This window comes from Mustela nigripes, chromosome 5 (genome assembly GCF_022355385.1).
Source record: "Mustela nigripes isolate SB6536 chromosome 5, MUSNIG.SB6536, whole genome shotgun sequence".
Classification (NCBI taxonomy): Eukaryota; Metazoa; Chordata; class Mammalia; order Carnivora; family Mustelidae; genus Mustela; species Mustela nigripes.
Genome location: NC_081561.1, coordinates 31644310 through 31660796, shown reverse-complemented (window position 1 = coordinate 31660796; position 16487 = coordinate 31644310). Strand labels below are relative to the sequence as shown.

The window sequence follows — 16487 nt, the reverse complement described above, 5'->3', positions numbered from 1 at the left end:
GGGCTTGATCCCAGGACCCTGAGACCATGACCTGAGCCAAAGGCAGAGGCTTAACCCACTGAGCCACCCAGGTGCCCCTGTGGCTCACATCCTTACCAGGGATTTTAAAATTCCTTTTTAAAAAAGACTTTATTTATTTATTTACTACAGAGAGAGAGAGAGAGAGAGAGACAGAGAGACAGAGAGACAGTGTGTGAGAGAGAGCAGGGTTAGAGGGAGAGGGAGAAGCAGACTCTGCTGGGTTGGGAGCCTGACCTGGGACTTGATCCCAGGACTCTGGGATCATGACCTGAGCCTAAGGCAGACGGTTAACTGACAAAGCCAACCAGGCGCCCCAGGTATTTTAGATCTTTGGAAACAAGACTGGGGACTTGACCTGGATTCTTAGGTTTTCAGTGAGTGATTACTTCTCAGGTGTCACGGTGCCTTCTCCCTGCCTGGCTTCAGTGTGGCCTAGGAATGGGAGTGTCACCCACAGCCACAGTCATGTTTGTGGCTGTGCCAGACAGTGGAGTCTGGGCTTTGACATGCTGCGCAAGTCTGGGCCCTAGCCTTCCAAGGCAGTGCCGGATTTGGGGAAGCTCTGATTTAAGGAAGGGGGGACAGGAAGAAGGAGGAGAGAGGAAGAAACCACATTAGCCCGGAAGCCCACAATAGCACCAGCTGCAAACAAAGATACTTGGCCACTTGGATTGTGCCAGAACACGGGAGGGTGGCGGTAGGTGGGGGTGGGGCGAGTTGGGGCAGGAAGGAGAGGCCCTGGGGTCTGCATGGGAGTGGGGGCTGGTAGGTGGAGGAGATTTGGGCTCTGGCTCTTGGGGAGGGGGAGGATCAGTGTTGGGCCTTTCGTGGGCTGAATTGGCAGGGGTGGGAAGTGCCCAGAGCTGATGAGATGGGCTTGCTTTGCCCTCCAGTGTCTGTGAGCTGCTGTGGCCTTAGCAGGTGGCAGCTCTTGGGAGTTTGTCGTGAATCCTTGCCTGTCACTGTGCTCCAAGCCCTCCAGTGGGCCCCCATTTCTCCAGCCACAGAGGTCTTGTTAGATCTTGTACTCGATGCCCTCTCTGACCTCTCCTATTTCTCACCCTTCCCACAGCCCTTCAGGTGCACTGGCTTCCTTGCTGGTCCTAGAACAATGAATGCTTAGCACAGCTCAGGGACTTTGCACTTGTTTCCCTCTCCCTGGGACACTTCTCCCCAGGAAAGGCTCACACCTTTTCTGTGTTTTGTTGTTCCTTCTATGCCACCTCCTCAGAGAAGCCATCCCTATCTTTTTCTGAAAAAGCACTAGGGTCTTGACCTCTCTCCTTCCCCGCCTTAGGTTTCTTCCTAACCCCTTGATTCCCCAAAGTGCCGCACATCTTTGTGTGGTCTGTTTATCGCCTGTCCTGTGCCACCTCCCAGATTGACCCCACAGGGCAGGAGCTGGTGTCCATTGCTCCTAACTTCTAGTTTCCCAGTGCCCAGAGCAGAGCCGGCACACAGCAGGTGCTCACCACACATTCCAATGACACAGGTCAATAACCAGATTGTCAGATTGCCGTGGCAGATGAGATTGTATTCTATGCCTGACCACACAGGGGGGTTGTAAGAATTTGGTGCCGGGTCCAAGACCTACTCTGCGGATGGGGAATGCTGCTGCAGATTCTGCTCTGGGATCCCCCTTGGCTGCCGGCTGACTCTGGGCATGGACCTGCCCGTGTCTTGTTGTTTATTGAGAATTTTCTGTGTTCTGAGCCTTGGGCTAGGCACAGGGGATACAGAGATGAGAGTGGTTCATGCAGGCCCTTAAAATCTTCCAGGCTCATCCTTGTCAAATAGCAACAGAGAGAGAGACATGCATGTGTGAGGAGGAATCAGGAACTGGGATAATCCAGGCAGGCTTCTTAGAGGAGGAAGAGTCCAGTGGCTACCTGAAGGGTGAGAGTCACAGGGAGGAGGCTATAGGGAATCATGGAGTGGGGAAAGCACAGCCATGGATCTGAAGTTTTCTTTTTAGTTTCTATGGGCATTAAGCTGAGGAATGATATCCTCATCTCTCCGCTCCTCTGGCCATTTCCTTCCGTCCACGTACATGGCAGTGTCCACCTCATGCCCAGCACAGAATCAGTCACTTCAGAATCGGGCCCTTGCTGTTCCGGGGAATGGGGAAGTGATGACTTGAGAAGCGAGATCTGGGATTTCTGCCCTTGGGAGGGTTCCTGATGCAGGCTGGAGAGCTGGAGCTGTTTGGAGCTGGGAAGAGAAGGGGGTATGGAGCCCAGACCCCCACTGTGGCTTCTTCTTGCTTTTCAGACCTAGCCTGGCTAGCCTGGGGAGTGCCTCAGGCCTGGAACTGGGCTGCTGTTCCTGTTACATTAATGCCCTGAGAGAGAGGGTGGGAAGAACTTAGAATCCTTCATAACATCACATCATTCATTCACGTCCACAGTTCCTGGCACTGTGCCAGGCTGGGAAGCAGACAGCAAGTGGAGTACGACATGATCCTCCAACTTGGGCTGCTGGGGTTTGAGGGAACTAATTGGCCACACCCCCAGACTTGGAGTCACACTGGTGGAGATCAAACTATGGGCCTTGTTGCTGGTGGAGCAAGGTAGGGTGCTGCTCCCTGGGTCTACCCCTGTCCATCTGGGACGAGACTGTCCAGCAGAACACACCAGTGTGGGGTCCCACAGGGGGTTAGGAGAGCAGGGGCCGCAGAGGTGGCATGCAGGCCCGTGTCTCAGGTCCCCATGGGCTCCTGTGGGCACAGGAGACCTCCAGTTCTCTCTCAATATTCCCATTGGGGAGCAAAGCTGCCAGCCCCACTTGGGGAAGTGTGAGATGTGGGCGATGAGGCATCTAAACAGCTCAGGAGATTCCAAACAGACTCCACGCATCCATCCGTGATGCCTAGCTTTTCTGAGCACCAGGGCTGGGCCACAAGAGAGGCAAAGGTGAAGAGGGAGGATTCAAGTGGAAAAGTTGAGGGGAGGGAGGAGGCCTGACTCAAGAGAGGCAGTGGCTGGGGTGGGGGGAGTTCTGGGAGGTGGGGCGGGTGGAAGAGCCCAGAACTTGAGAGGCTGAGAGCAGGAGCCAGCAGCTCTGCCAGCAGCCCCCAGCCCCAGCCCCCATCCCAGGGAGTGGAGAGCAGGGTCATTTCCTCTGACTCTGGCCTTGACTTTGGGCTTGGGGAGAATTCTCTTTCCTTAGCTTTGGGAGAATCAAAAGCAGCTTAGTGGAAAATAAGTCAGACCTTAGGAAATCACAGTGGCTCTCTGTGGATCGGGTTGTTGTTTTATGGTTTGTGGTTCCTCCTGGCCCGGGCCCGGGCCCTGGTTGTGGAGGGAAGGGTTTAGGTTAGATGTGAGGAAGCACAGGATCCAGCTCCTTAGGGCGTGGAAGGGGTCACCGAAACAGGTTGGGGGAGTTCCTCCCTTCGGGCCTGCAGATATCAGAGACGCCCTCAGATAGTGTGGTGCCTGGGCTGTGGGGGGAGGGTAGATGACAGCCATCGCCTTCTCACACCCCCTTTCACTGAAGAGGATGTTCTGAGAAATGCTGTTGTATGTGGAGATGACCACATGCTCCTCCCTCTTCTCCTCGTCCTGCCCTGCTTGTCTGGAGCCAAAGATCTGGCCCTGGGTAGAGGGGAGAGGAATATAGGGGTTGAGGAGAGAGGTGGGGATGGAGAGAGAAAGGACAGAATGAGAGACCCCCTGGAGGTGGGTGGCAGGCACCTGTTTAGACCCCCTGCCTTCCCGGTGACTTCATCTGGGGAGGGATATGTCCCTCTCCACCAACCCCCTCGAACGTCTGAGGTGTCTGAGGTTGGAAGGCTGTCTGAGAACTCCGTCCCCCTGCCTTAAGATCGAGATAGCCCTATGGCATCTGGAAGCATGGCCTCGGCTGTCCCTGCCCCACCCCCAGCCTCTGCTCTTGGTGGCTCCTTTCAGTCCGAGTATTTTTACTTTTCCCTTGTTCCTGCTACAGGATCAAAGGAAGGAGGGGAGGCTAAAAGAGGTGGTGGTTTGCCCAAGCTCTTTGGAGATGGTCAGAAAAGGCAGGCCTGGCAGGACTGAGGGATGGAGTGGGGCCCAGGGCTGCTGGGGGGGGGGGGGCGGCTGTGAGCCGGCTCTGCAGCCTGGCGCTGGGCCTGGGGCCTTGGGGTCTTGATTCTAATTCTGCAAGTGTTTGCTTTTCTTCTTACTGAGGCCTCCTTACTCTGTGTAGCCTCTGCCTCTCTCCATTGTGTGTGTGTGTGTATGGTACATGTGTCTTGTATAAGAGGTGTGGGATATGTGTGTGCATATGGTGTGTGTGGTGTGTATATGTTTCTGAATGGTGTGTGGTGTGTGTGTGTGTATGTGTGCGTGTGTGTGTGTGGTGTGTGTACCCGTGCCTCCATGCGCAGGATGCTTGGCCTGGGGAGGGGCTCAAGTTTCTAGGAGAAGCCGGTTTCGAGCCCTCACGAAGAGCCTGGAAGCCCGGGAGGACAGACAGTCAGAAGCGGCTATCTGTCAGTCTCCCAGCCAGCCTCTGCCCTGCTGTGGCCTCAGCACACGGCCACATCACGACAGTGATGCCGACCATCCCACCAGTTTTAATCCAGGCCACCCAAGCCTGGACCTGCAGGGGACTCGAGGAGGCCTCTGGGCTGGCACGGTGGGGCGGGGGGCTGCGAGGGGTCTGTGTGGAGCCGTGTGCCTGGGGTGGAGGTCACTGTGTGAGTGTGGGCTCATCTGTGTGGGAGGGATGACGCCAGCCAGCTCCTGACAATGTAAACCAAGCACTTAGTCTGGGGCCCAGCACAGCACACGGCCTTGTCATTGCTCCACGGGCCCTCCAGCCTTTGGACAGGACAGCACTGCATTGTGCAGGCTGACTCACCCATGGTACTCCTTCCCTCCCCTGTGATAGCTGAGAATGTGTCCCTGCAGGGGCAGTATGCCCCCCAGGCTGCCTCCTCCTCCAGCCCTTCCGTCTCAGAGATTTGGGACCCAAAGCCTCTCCAGGGGACGGCAGGGCAGGCGCAGGACTGGGGGAGTTGTCCGAGGCTCCTCCTGTCTGAGGCTCCTCCTGTCTGAATTACGGGGCCCTGGCATCATTGGCGAGTCCCCCAGAGCCCCTCACTCCCTACAGCCCCTGGGGGAAGCGATCTGATAAGCTCATGCACAGGGAGGTGGGGTTGGAGATGATCCATCCAGGGGTCTCCCTCCCTCCCAGCATCTTAAAGGCTCTTACTCTCAGCCTTCTCCTTAGCCCTTCCGCCAGTGCTGGGTCACTGGTTCCTGGCTTCATGAGCTAATGTGGTATTAGGAAGCTTTCCTGCAGGCTGCCCCAGGTCTCTCCCCGAGTCTTGCCCCATCTTGACTTGCTCTGTGCCTTTGGGAGGGATATGGGAGGCCTCCGGACTTCTGGTTCTCCTGCAAAATGGGCTGCAGGGAAATTAGTAGCTGTGTTCTTGGCCTCTGAGGAGCTAACAGGTGAGGGAGCATTTTGATGAGGGGTCAGATGTGAGGTGAGGTTTGAGAAGGTGTTTGCCAGAGAAGTTCGGGAGTTGAGTTCTACCTCTTCCCTCTCCTTTCCCCAGAACTGCAGTAGTCAGGGCCTCTGGGGGGTGGATTACAAGTTGGGGACCAGCAGCTCCGAGACCCCTGCTTGGCTGGATGCAGGGACCACATCTCAGGAACCCCACCCCCCAATCCAAACGCAAACCTTTCTTCTAAATAGCTTGGGAAACTGAGGCATAGCATGTGCACATGACTTGCTGGTCTTCCTTTGACAAGCTCATCGGGAGGGGAGCCTGGGAGTCAGCGCCCCAACCGGTCCCTGACTCAGCTTCTAGCTTTTCTCCTTGTGGCCTCCTAAGTTGAGGGGAGGGAGGTTGCTGGCTTTGAGCGGGAGGCTGGGGCAAGGGAAGGAACCCCAGGGGAAATTAGCCCAAATTAGCAGTGAGAATGAGGAAGAGCTGGTGTTCTCTCCTCTACCCTTGCAGATAAATATTTAATCATAACAACAATAATAATGACAATGATCCTAATAATGTACAGTAGCTTGGGCTGTAACCTGAGCCCCACTCTCAGAGGGAGGAAGTCGGGGAGAGAGGAGGAACAGTGGAGAAATTGAGAGATAAATACTTTGAGAAAGATGGTGGGGAGGCAGGCTAAGCAAATGGAAAGGAGGCTTATCTTCTTGGGCTTGGAGCCCCCTGGGGTTACCCTCCTCACCCTGGGGTGGCTGGCAGCTGGGGTGGAAATGTGAAATTTGCATTTCCCGATTAAGGAGGAGGATTCTGAACCCGGACAACCCCAGCTGGTACCTGGTCTTCAGAGTGAGCAGATGCCAGCCTGGTTTCTTATGTGCAGGCTTTCTTTATCCCTGGGTCTCCAAGGAACCTAAGAATCTCTGGTCCCAGAGCTGGCAGCTGGGGAACTGGGTTCTGCATGATGTTTTGCTTCTCACTACCTGTGTGACTTGGGCAAAATGCTCCCCTGCTCTGGGCCTCAGTTTCCTCATCTCTAAAATGGGGTCGGATACAGTGGAACTGGTTTCTTGCTACTCCGTCATGTGGTGAGAAGTGTTGAGGAAGATGAGGAAGACCCCTCTTCCTCCCAAGTCAGTTCCAGGCTGATCCTGGGGCGTGTGCTATCTGATGCCCAGGTTTCTGATGGCAGTGGGTACAGACCTTGTGAAATCTTCAAACATGACCTAATTTCTGCCTCAGGCTCTCCCACTTGAACCAAAGTTGAGCAACAGCTGGGAGAAAACCAAGTTCAGATTTGTGGAGCCTGTAGCCATAACCCCCGGCATCTCCTTCTCTCAGGCTCCTGATGAGAGATCAGAATAGCTAATGTCTTCTTTGGGCTTCTGTTTGATTCTCTCTCTCTCTTTTTCTCTCTCTCTCTTTCCCTTCTAGGGTTGGTAGGAGGAGAGCATTGGAGCTGTTTTCTCCTTGATGCCAAGATATGTCAAACTAGGAGCATTCTCTTTTCACACTCATCCGTCAAGAACAGGCCTGCAGGACGTGGGGACCAAGACTAGAGCTTTGCTTCTCCCTGGCCACTCCTGGCTGCCTGGGGGCATGGCCCGTGTCGGCAACTGAGCACTGCCTGAGTGGCAAGGAGCACCAGCATGGGTTACCTGGTTGGCCGCCCTCAGCACCCCCGCTGCTGAAGCTGCCCCGGAGAGACTTGTGGGGGCTGCCCCACCCATGCTGCTCCAGGCTGTGGGCCCAGGGGCCTGCCAAGGCTAGGAGTGGGACCTGCCATTCATGGGTCTCTAGGGATTTCCGAGATGCCTGGGAAGACAGGCTGGGGCTGGTGGTGGGCCCGGCTGCCTCTTTGCCTGCTCCTTAGCCTTTATGGCCCCTGGGTGCCTTCCTCCCTGGGGAAGCCCAAGGGCCACCCCCACATGAATTCCATCCGCATAGATGGGGACATCACACTGGGAGGCCTGTTCCCGGTACATGGCCGGGGCTCGGAGGGCAAGGCCTGCGGGGAACTTAAGAAGGAGAAAGGCATCCACCGACTGGAGGCCATGCTCTTTGCCCTGGATCGCATCAACAATGACCCGGACCTGCTGCCCAACATCACGCTGGGCGCCCGCATTCTGGACACCTGCTCGAGGGACACCCATGCCCTCGAGCAGTCACTGACCTTTGTGCAGGCGCTCATCGAGAAGGATGGCACGGAGGTCCGCTGTGGCAGTGGCGGCCCACCCATCATCACCAAACCTGAACGTGTGGTGGGCGTCATTGGTGCTTCCGGGAGCTCGGTCTCCATCATGGTGGCCAACATCCTTCGCCTCTTCAAGGTTAGTGCCTGGCTGGTTGGCCCCAGAGCTGGTCTTCCACCGGCAGCCCAAGTCCTCCACACGCAGGGTGCGGGGCCTGGCTAATTTCTTTCTCCTTTTTCCTCCTGGACTCTGAGGAAAAGAGTTACTGATTTTTTCCCTCCCTTGGGAGCAGTATCTGAGAATCTGTGGTCAGAGCTTAGGGAGGGACCCCGTTCTATGGTGCTGACCGTGGTGCTGAAACGCTGCCTGGACCTCCTTGATCAACTCCGCTCCTCTGTGGGGAATTCTGAACCAAGAGAGGAAAAGGAAGTGCTGGTGAACAACAGAAGGGAGGAGGAGATAGGTGGACAGACATATAAAAAGAGACAGACAGATGGATATGTAGAAAGACGGGTAGACAGAAAGGGAAACAGGGTCAGAGAGATAGACAGGCCGAATGGAAATACAAATGTTGGAGATTGCCAGAGACATAAAGCAAGACTTTTGTTTTGATGCTGTTTTCAAATAATTGCGATTCCCAAGAAAGATATGTTTTTCTTCTGGTAGTCGAGAAAGCCCAGTGTGGCCCTCCCACTCCATCCCAAGATTATGGTTATAAAATGTGTCTTGATTTTTTGGAGGGAGCATTGGGCTATGGCACCTGCAGAGGATGGATGAGGACAGGGAAAGGGCCGGGCAGGGACAGGCAATCTCTGGTTCTCTTCTTGCTCCCCGCACGGAGCCAAGCTTCCCTTGCTCATTTCCTTCCTTCTGCCCTTCTTTCTTGCACACCTTTCTCCCTTTCCTTCTGGAATCCTTCCCTGCCCCCTTCCTGCTACCTCCCTTCCTCTCTTCCTGGGGCAAGAGCTGCTGATTTGCAATTCAATTGGAGCCAAGTGCTTCGCTAAGCTGCTAAAACAACCGAAAGCTACCGGGTAGAGAGAAAAACATTACAAGCATTTTACCAATAATTATGAGCCGCTCTTCTCTTGGAGCCTGCCTTGTTTGCTCTGTGTGTTTGTGTGTGCATGTGCTCGTGTGCGTGTGTGTGTTTAAGGGGTGGGGGGGATGGGGGGGAGAGAGAGAGAGAGAGAGAGAGGAGAATATGCTGGAGGAGGAGGAAGGAATACACTGAGGGAGCTGCTGCGTCCCTTCTTCACCCTGGTGTCTGGTTCTCAACCTCTGGGGATGACCCCTTCCATCCTCAGAGTCTTCCGAGTTAGGCTTAGTGGGCTGTCTGGGGCCATGCTGAGTGGAAGTATTACGGCTGGAACTCTCCCACCTGCAGCCTTTCTGGAGCCTGTTTGTCCAGTCCCATGATATGCAGTATTTGGCGGGCATTTCTAGGGGCCTTGGTAGAAGCGGGGATGAATGGTGTAGAAGGCCGCCATGTTGTGCAGGGGGGTGGAGGTGGATGGGAAAGAAAGGGGGCTAGAGTTGTCCTGTCACCGTGTGGGGTGGGGGTTGAGACTTTGCGGGGGGGGGCAGTCATGTGCCCTGTGGTCCTCACTTATGTGCCTTCTTCCTGGAGTGTAGGTTTTATGCGATGATCCAGATGGAAACACTATTTTAATTTTCAGGCAAATGGATGCATTATGAAGAATGCCAAATTAAGACAAAACAGAAAGCTTGAAGGAAACCTTGCCCTTGCCATAGACCATTGGAACAACCCCTAGGGGGGCTGGGCTGCCAGAGGTCATTCCTCCTAGCTTGTTTGGGAATAGGTAGCCTGGTCCCGTTCTCCCACCTGCCCTGATCTGGACCGAGGAGTAGAGACCCAGAAGGGAGGAGGAAGCAGGGCTCAGCTGCCCTGGCCAGGGCTTGGCGGTGGCTTGGGCTAGCTGAGTCATTCATTGCTCCAGCCCGCCTGTCCCAGGCCTGAGAGGAGAGGCCACCTGGGGCCATCAGCAGAGGCAATGAGTCCCAGACTCCTTGTCTGCTTGTTTGGGTGGGGCCTAGACCCCAGCCTTGGAGAAGGCCAAGACTCCAGGTAGGGCTGCTGCAGTTTCCTTAGTGGAGCTTTTTATGAAACCCTTTTGGTGACTCTGGGTGTTTCAGAAGACAGCCTGATGGTGCCCTCATGGCTGCGGCCTCAGTGAGTGCTGCCCTGCCATCATCTCCCAGGTGAGAGGCAGTGCCCACTTCATAGGGAGGTGGGGAGCCTCAGAGGAGTGGAGAGGTGTTGTGACACGGGGTAGAGGCTCCTAGCAGGGTATCTGTGAGTGTTAAGGCATGAAGCATGTTCTTGGAAACATGGATATTTTGGGATGAGGCATCCAGTGACACCACATGGGACTAGAGTTGTCCTGTCACCTGTGAGAAGTCACAGTGTGACCTCTGTGCTAGTACCTCTTTGGCTGGGGAAAGGTCTCTGGGGGGTGAGGGTGACTCACCAGCCTAGGGGTCCCCAGACGTTCCTTTTTCTCTGCGCATCTGGTCACCTAGGAACATGGCCGAGGCCTTGGTTTCATCTGTGCCTATTTGGACTGCAGAGAATTGAGTGGGTTGGGGCCGAGGGTCAAGAGTCTCTGCACGGAAAGCCAGATGGGCCTGGGATGCTGAGGCCTGGGGAGGAGAGAAGGGATGGGGGGCAGGGGGACATGCTGGAGAGGGAGGGGCCGGGCAGGGGAGTTGGGGAGAGAGAGCCAGAGGGAGGCAGTCATCTGTGGTCTGTATTCCCTGGGTTCCTTTTAACAGCATTTATGTTCCAGGCTGGCGACAAGACGGCTTCTCAATCATTAAACTGATAGAAATGAGAGGCTGGGTGAGAAACTTGGAAGCCATTTATAGAGGCAAAAATGTTGAACTTTGGTGGGAGGGGTTGGGAGCTGGGGCCCCTGGCTGGAGAGTGTGAGCGAGGGGTGCCCCAACTGGGGTAGCTGCTAGGTCAGGTGTCTCTTTCAAAGGGGACCGCTGCAGCTCCAGCCCGGCTCTGCCATGGCCAGTGAGTGGGGCCTGCTGACAACTTCCACCAGAGGCTCTGATAATGGCTCCCCTTCCTCCAAGAGGTCAGCTTCCTGGGCGCAGTTCTGAGAGAAGCTCTGGGCTTGGGGCCACTAGACGAGATTTCCTCCAGGGCGAAAGCTAACAGGGTGCTATTGGGGTCAGGGTATGAGCAAGACACAAAACTAGCAGCACTGGGAGGGGCCAGCTCCCCACCATGCCAATGTGGGATCTGAGCCCTGATTAAGTGACAGGGCAGGGCTGGAATTCTGGTCCCCAGCTCCCAGGTCTGACTCCTTCTGGAAGGCCTGTCCAATAAACTGGGTTGGAAGTGAGACCCAGGCCTTCCTGGGGACCAGAAGCCCTGACTCTGGGAAGTTGTGAGTCTGGCTTGACAGCTTCTATCCCTTACTTCCTGTTCCTGTTCTCTTCCTTCATCCTCATTTTGGCTCTCTCTTCCCAGGATGGGGACTATTCATGGGTGGAAAGAATACCTTTTAGAAGAGATCCTAAAGGCCAAGGCTGTGATGGGTGCAATGCTATGTTGGGACAGCCCAGGTTCGGTCTGGGTTTAAATCTTCTCTCCACCACAGTTCCCTCACTTCCGTTCACCCTATAGGTCATTTACACCATAGTGTGAATGAACCAATAAGATCTTTTCCTGAGAGCAGCCTTTGTTGGGGGGAGAAAGAAGATATCAAGTGCCTTGGAAGGAAGCAGTTTTCAAATTCCAGACTTGTAAGAGCTAGAACAATCCAGAAATCACTGCACTGAGTCCCTCATTCTCTTGCAACAGACAGAAAAGCTGAGACTTGAAGAAAGGGGGGTGTCTATCCAGCATGGTGGTTAAGAATCTGGATGCTGGGACCAGATAGTCTTTGCCACTTTGGCTTATGGTTTCTCCTGATTGTGCCTCTGTTGCCTCATGTGTAAAATGGGGATGGGAATGGTCTCGTAGGCCAGGGGAGAGAATTAAGAGTTAATGTCCACAGCGGGAACTAGCACGGTGCCTGGCACACAGTCAGCCCGCAGGAAATGTTACTGCACAGCTTGTTGCTGGGCCTGAGATCAGCATGAGACACTCCACTGATGTGGAAGAGGCTGAAGCGGGTGTGCAGTGACAGACGGTGACCTTTGAGACTGATCCTGGAGCGGCCCCACCATCTGCTGGGCCTCTCGTGTCCTCCTGCAGACCGAGCAGCCAACCTAACTTTTAGATACGGAGCTATGTCTTGCTGTCACACAGTGGGGCATGGGAGGAAGCGCAGTGGAGGGAGGGCAGGAGCAGGCAGGCAGGAGAAGGGGGCGGAGGGGACACCAGTGAGCGGGGGAAGGGGGAGGGTGGAGATGAGCAGGTGCCCCAGTTTCCTAGAGGAGAGGCCGGGCCAGGGGTGCTGGTGAGCCATGTTACCCCTTCCGTGCACCCCGCCCCCACCAGCCTGGTGATGCTCTTGACCCATGTGGAGCTGTGAGAGCTATAAAGGTTTGTGGCTTGCTTTTGGAAAAAGCAGTCTTTCTGGTGCTTGGCTCGTTCTGCTCCTCAGTGCCTGGCCCAGGACTCCGGGGGAAACTTTGTGGCTTAGATAACACGAGATATTCTGTTGAGGATGTGGCTTTGGGTCTTCGAAGTGTTTTCACTGCACAACCAGGAGGAACTTTCGAAAGAGTCCCTCCCACAGCTAGCCCCTCTCCCTTGAAGACCCCTTCCTCCTTCCAGTGCCCAGGCCAAAAAACTTGGCAAGTTTTGACCACCCTTTTTCTACTGTCAGCAAACCTTACAGGCTTTTTTTTCAGAATGTGTCCTGGATGTGGCACCCCTCACCCTTTCCACCCCTGGGGCCTCTCCCCCAGACCATTTCAGGAAACTTCTCTTCTTCCTGCTTCCAAACAGGACTTTCCACAGCCAAACCTTTGCCTAGAGGTCACAGCGATCTTTCTAAAAGCTGGATTAATTCTACTCACCCTTATTTAAACCTTTCATTGCTTTTAGCTTAAAATGCAAACTTCCACACCCCTGCCCGTCTCAGAGGCTCTGTGCTACCTGACACCCCAACCACATCTTTTGTCTCTCCTGGATGTACTCTACACACTCATACGGTTTTCCTTATTCTCCTTGATGACACTGTTTTCCCCACCACAGGGCGTTTGCACCTGCTGTTCCGTCTATATGGAATCTCCCTTGACTTTACGAGGCTAGATCCTTTTCATCCAACCTTAAGCTTAAATGGACTCCCTTCAGAGAAGCCCCCACCTCTCCCAATTATTCTATCTTGTTTGCCCATTTTCCCCTTTATGGCACTCATCACAGTTTGTACTTCTGTCTGTATTTCCTCGTTTTCCTCTTTGCTGTTGGCTTCCCCCCTCTAGACTAGGAGTTAGCAAACTACAGCTCAAGAGCCAAATCTGGCCCACCACCCGTTTTTGTGTGACCCATAAGCTAAGAATAGCCTTGGTATTTGAAGTAGTTGAAGAGAAAAAATCAAAAGAATCATATGTCATGACACAGGAATATCACGTGGGATTCAAATTTCAATACCCATAAATAAAGTTTTGTAGGTATACACCAGGCCCACGTTTAGGTATTATCTAGGGCTACTCTTTTTTTTTTTTTTTTTGGAAATATTTTATTTTATTTATTTTTTAAAATATTTTATTTATCTATTTGACAGACAGAGATCACAAGTAGACAGAGAAGTAGGCAGAGAGAGAAGGGGAAGCAGGCTTCCCGATGAGCAGAGAGCCTGTTGTGGGGCTTGATCCCAGGACCCTGGGATCATGACCTGAGCCAAAGGCAGAGGCTTTAACGCACAGAGCCATCCAGGTGTCCCTATTTATTTTATTTTTTAAAGATTTTATTTATTTATTTGACAGAGAGAAACACAGTGAGAGTGAGTCACAAGCAGGGGGAGTGGGAGAGGGAGAAGCAGGCTCCTCGCTGAGAAGGGAGCCTGATGCGGGGATCGACCCCAGGAACCCGGGATCATGACCTGAGCTGAAGGCAGGTGCCCAACTGACTGAGCCACCCAGGCGCCCCAGAGATTTTACTTTTTAAGTGAACTCTACTTTTAAGTAACCTTAACGTGGGGCTGGAACTCATAGCCCCAAGATTGAGAGTCATGTGTTCTACCAACGGAGCCAGCCTGGTGTCGGGCTGTGGAGCTGACACCTGGGAACTGAATCCGTGAGGCTGAGGACAGCAGCCGACACCGCTAGACTTTCAGCAGCACCCACAGAGCCCTTGGTTGGTGCCAAGCCCATAGCGGGCTCTCGGGAATCTCAGCCAAATAAAGTCATGGAGAGTGAGGCATCTTCTGTCCCCATGTTCCCCCCAAACTCTGGGACATCGGCAGGGTCGCCATGGTCCGCAGAGTCCTGTGTAAGTCCTTGGTTGTGGGTATGTGTGCAGCCTGGCCGGTCTTACCATTGGGTCAAGCCAGTGCCCACCAGTGCCCACCCGCGCCCCCAACTTTGGTGACCCCAGGGCCCCTTGGGTGTATTTCCACCCCCCTAACAGCTCCAGCTCCTCCCCCGCCTACAGAATTCCTAAAGCTTTGTTCCCTGCTGGAGGGTATGTAACCCTGTGCCACTTGAGGCTGTTAGAGATTTGTCCCAACAGAGCTTCCTCAATAAGTATTTGGGGGTGAAGGAGGGACCCTCCCAAGGAGGGGTGTGAGTTGGAGTCATCACAACTTTTCCATAACCCATATCCTGTGCCAGGGCTCATCTTGATCCTCACAGTAACCCCGAGGTACAGCTGTTATCCCTGTTGTTCAGATGGAGAACTGAGGCACAGAGAAGCTAAGCAACTTGCCCCAGGTCACACAGCTGGAATACGAATCCAAGCTGTTTGGCCCTGAATTGAGCCATGTTGCCAGCTTGCACTCCTATCTCTTGGCGTTCTGATAGACTTGGGTTTGAGACCTGGCCTGATACTCACTGTGTGGCCTTTCTGAGCCTCCATTTACTCACACCACGCTGGGATTCACTTGGCAGAGGTGCTGATGTGTACAAAGACAGGAGTAGGGGCTTAGGGGATGCTGGTGTTCTGATGGATGTTTGGTGCCTGTGGGGTGCTGGGCCCCTGGAGGGCTGGGGAAGGAGTGGAGAGGTGTGGGCAGGGGTCTTGTTGAGCGTGACAGTCAGGACCTGTTGTCCTCAGGTGGGGAGCACATAGCCCTTGCTTTTACCACCTCCCTCTTGCCCCCAAGCACTGGGTGTCCCTCTGTGGGGAGAGGCCTGGAAGGGAGATCTCAAGACGTAAGGGTCAGGCTGGAGTCTGCACAGAGAGCGGAGGCTGGTGCAGGGGGGGGGACACGTGGCACCGGGAAGAAGCTGCAGGCCCCCCCACATGCCCCAAACCCCAACTACTCCTCTGCCTGTTCTCTCTGTGCCCTCAGAGCTCTGTCCAAGCCACCTGGACGTTGTGGTGGTAGAGGGGTAGCCCTGGCATACAGTCAGATACCGGAGAGACAGAGGTGGCCGAAGGCTGGTGGGTAGGGCTGCTGGGGGAGAGACTGTGTGGCTTTAGTGGTTCTCAAACCCCGCTCTTCATCACAGTTACCCGGGAGTTTATGAGCAAATTTGATTCCTCAGCCCCCAGGGGGTTGATGAGACCTGAAGGCCTGTCCTGTGTATGTGCACCTGCCCGGGACTCGGCTGGCCATCAGATCAGGTGTTCTGAGCTGGCCGAGTATTCCCCAACTCATCTGGCTTCCCCAGGGGGCACCCCACTCACCCTGCAGTCCTCTCCAGCCTGCTGCCTCCCAGGTACCCCCCACCCCCCACTCCGGGGCTTGCAGACTTGCTCTGAATACAGGAGGTTTGGGGGTGGAAGATTCGGCTCTGGCGACTAGACTGGCAAAGAGGCACCTTACTGTGAAACTAAAAGGAGGGAGTGGGGCCTCTGGGGTGACTTCCTAGAAATGCTTGAGGGAGGGAGGCTGGTGGGCTCCTGGAGTCAAGATAGGAGCTGACGGGGCCCTTGGGTGAGGTGTGGGGCTTTGCAGAGGGGCTGAGGTGGGACTGAACCTGGGGAGACTCAAGTTCACGACTGCTAGCATCTGGCTCTTTCTCCTGCCTGGACCTTGGCTTTTCCATCTGTAAAAATTAATTCACTCACTCTCATTCAAGAAAACGGAGAAAACTCTCAGTTTTCTCCATCTGGCCAGACACTGGAATCACATGGGGAGTTTTAAAAAAGTCCTAGGATCTGCACCCCACCCCTGGAATTCAGACAATTGGTCTGAGATGGGGCTTGGGGTCCCCCCCCCCCCCCGTGATACCCACGCAGCATCTTTATAAAGCATCTTTATAAAGCACTCCAAGCATCTTTATAAAGCTGGACACAACATAGTGGGCTTCTGTGTTTGAGGGGGAAGGCAGGCAGTGAACAGGTAAAACATATAAATATCTCCTGGGGAGAGGCAGTTCCTTGCAGAAGGAAGCAGGGAAGTCACTAGAGAGGTGAGGGAGAGGGGGGCTAATTTAGATGGGATGGTTGAGGGTGGCTTTCCTGAAGAGGGGACATTTGTGCATAAGCTCGAATAGAGTAAGGGGGAATTGCTCTGTGGATATCTGGAGGAAGAGTGTTCTAGGTAGAAGGAACAGCAAGTACAAAGGCCCTGGGGCAGGACTTTCCCTGGTTATTGTTCTAGAAACTCAAGAGAGAGGACCAAGACAGCCCTGGGTACAGGGAGAGAGGGACCAAGGGGATCCCAAAACCCACATCCTGATCCTTATTACTGCAAAACGTGTTGTGGGAGGGGGGTCAGCAGGAATCTGATGACCTTGGG

At 54.4% G+C, this 16487-nt stretch overlaps 1 protein-coding gene across 3 annotated transcripts in view; it reads left to right on the top strand.

Moving 5' to 3' along the window:
• Positions 1-16487, top strand: part of GRM4 (glutamate metabotropic receptor 4) — a 116156-nt gene that overhangs the window by 4045 nt on the left and 95624 nt on the right. For all 3 annotated transcript variants that reach the window (XM_059400050.1, XM_059400048.1, XM_059400049.1), the window contains exon 2: positions 6896-7791. In XM_059400050.1, coding sequence (XP_059256033.1) covers positions 7273-7791 — 519 coding nt within the window. In that variant the 5' untranslated portion in view covers positions 6896-7272. The remainder of the gene's footprint in view (positions 1-6895; positions 7792-16487) is intronic.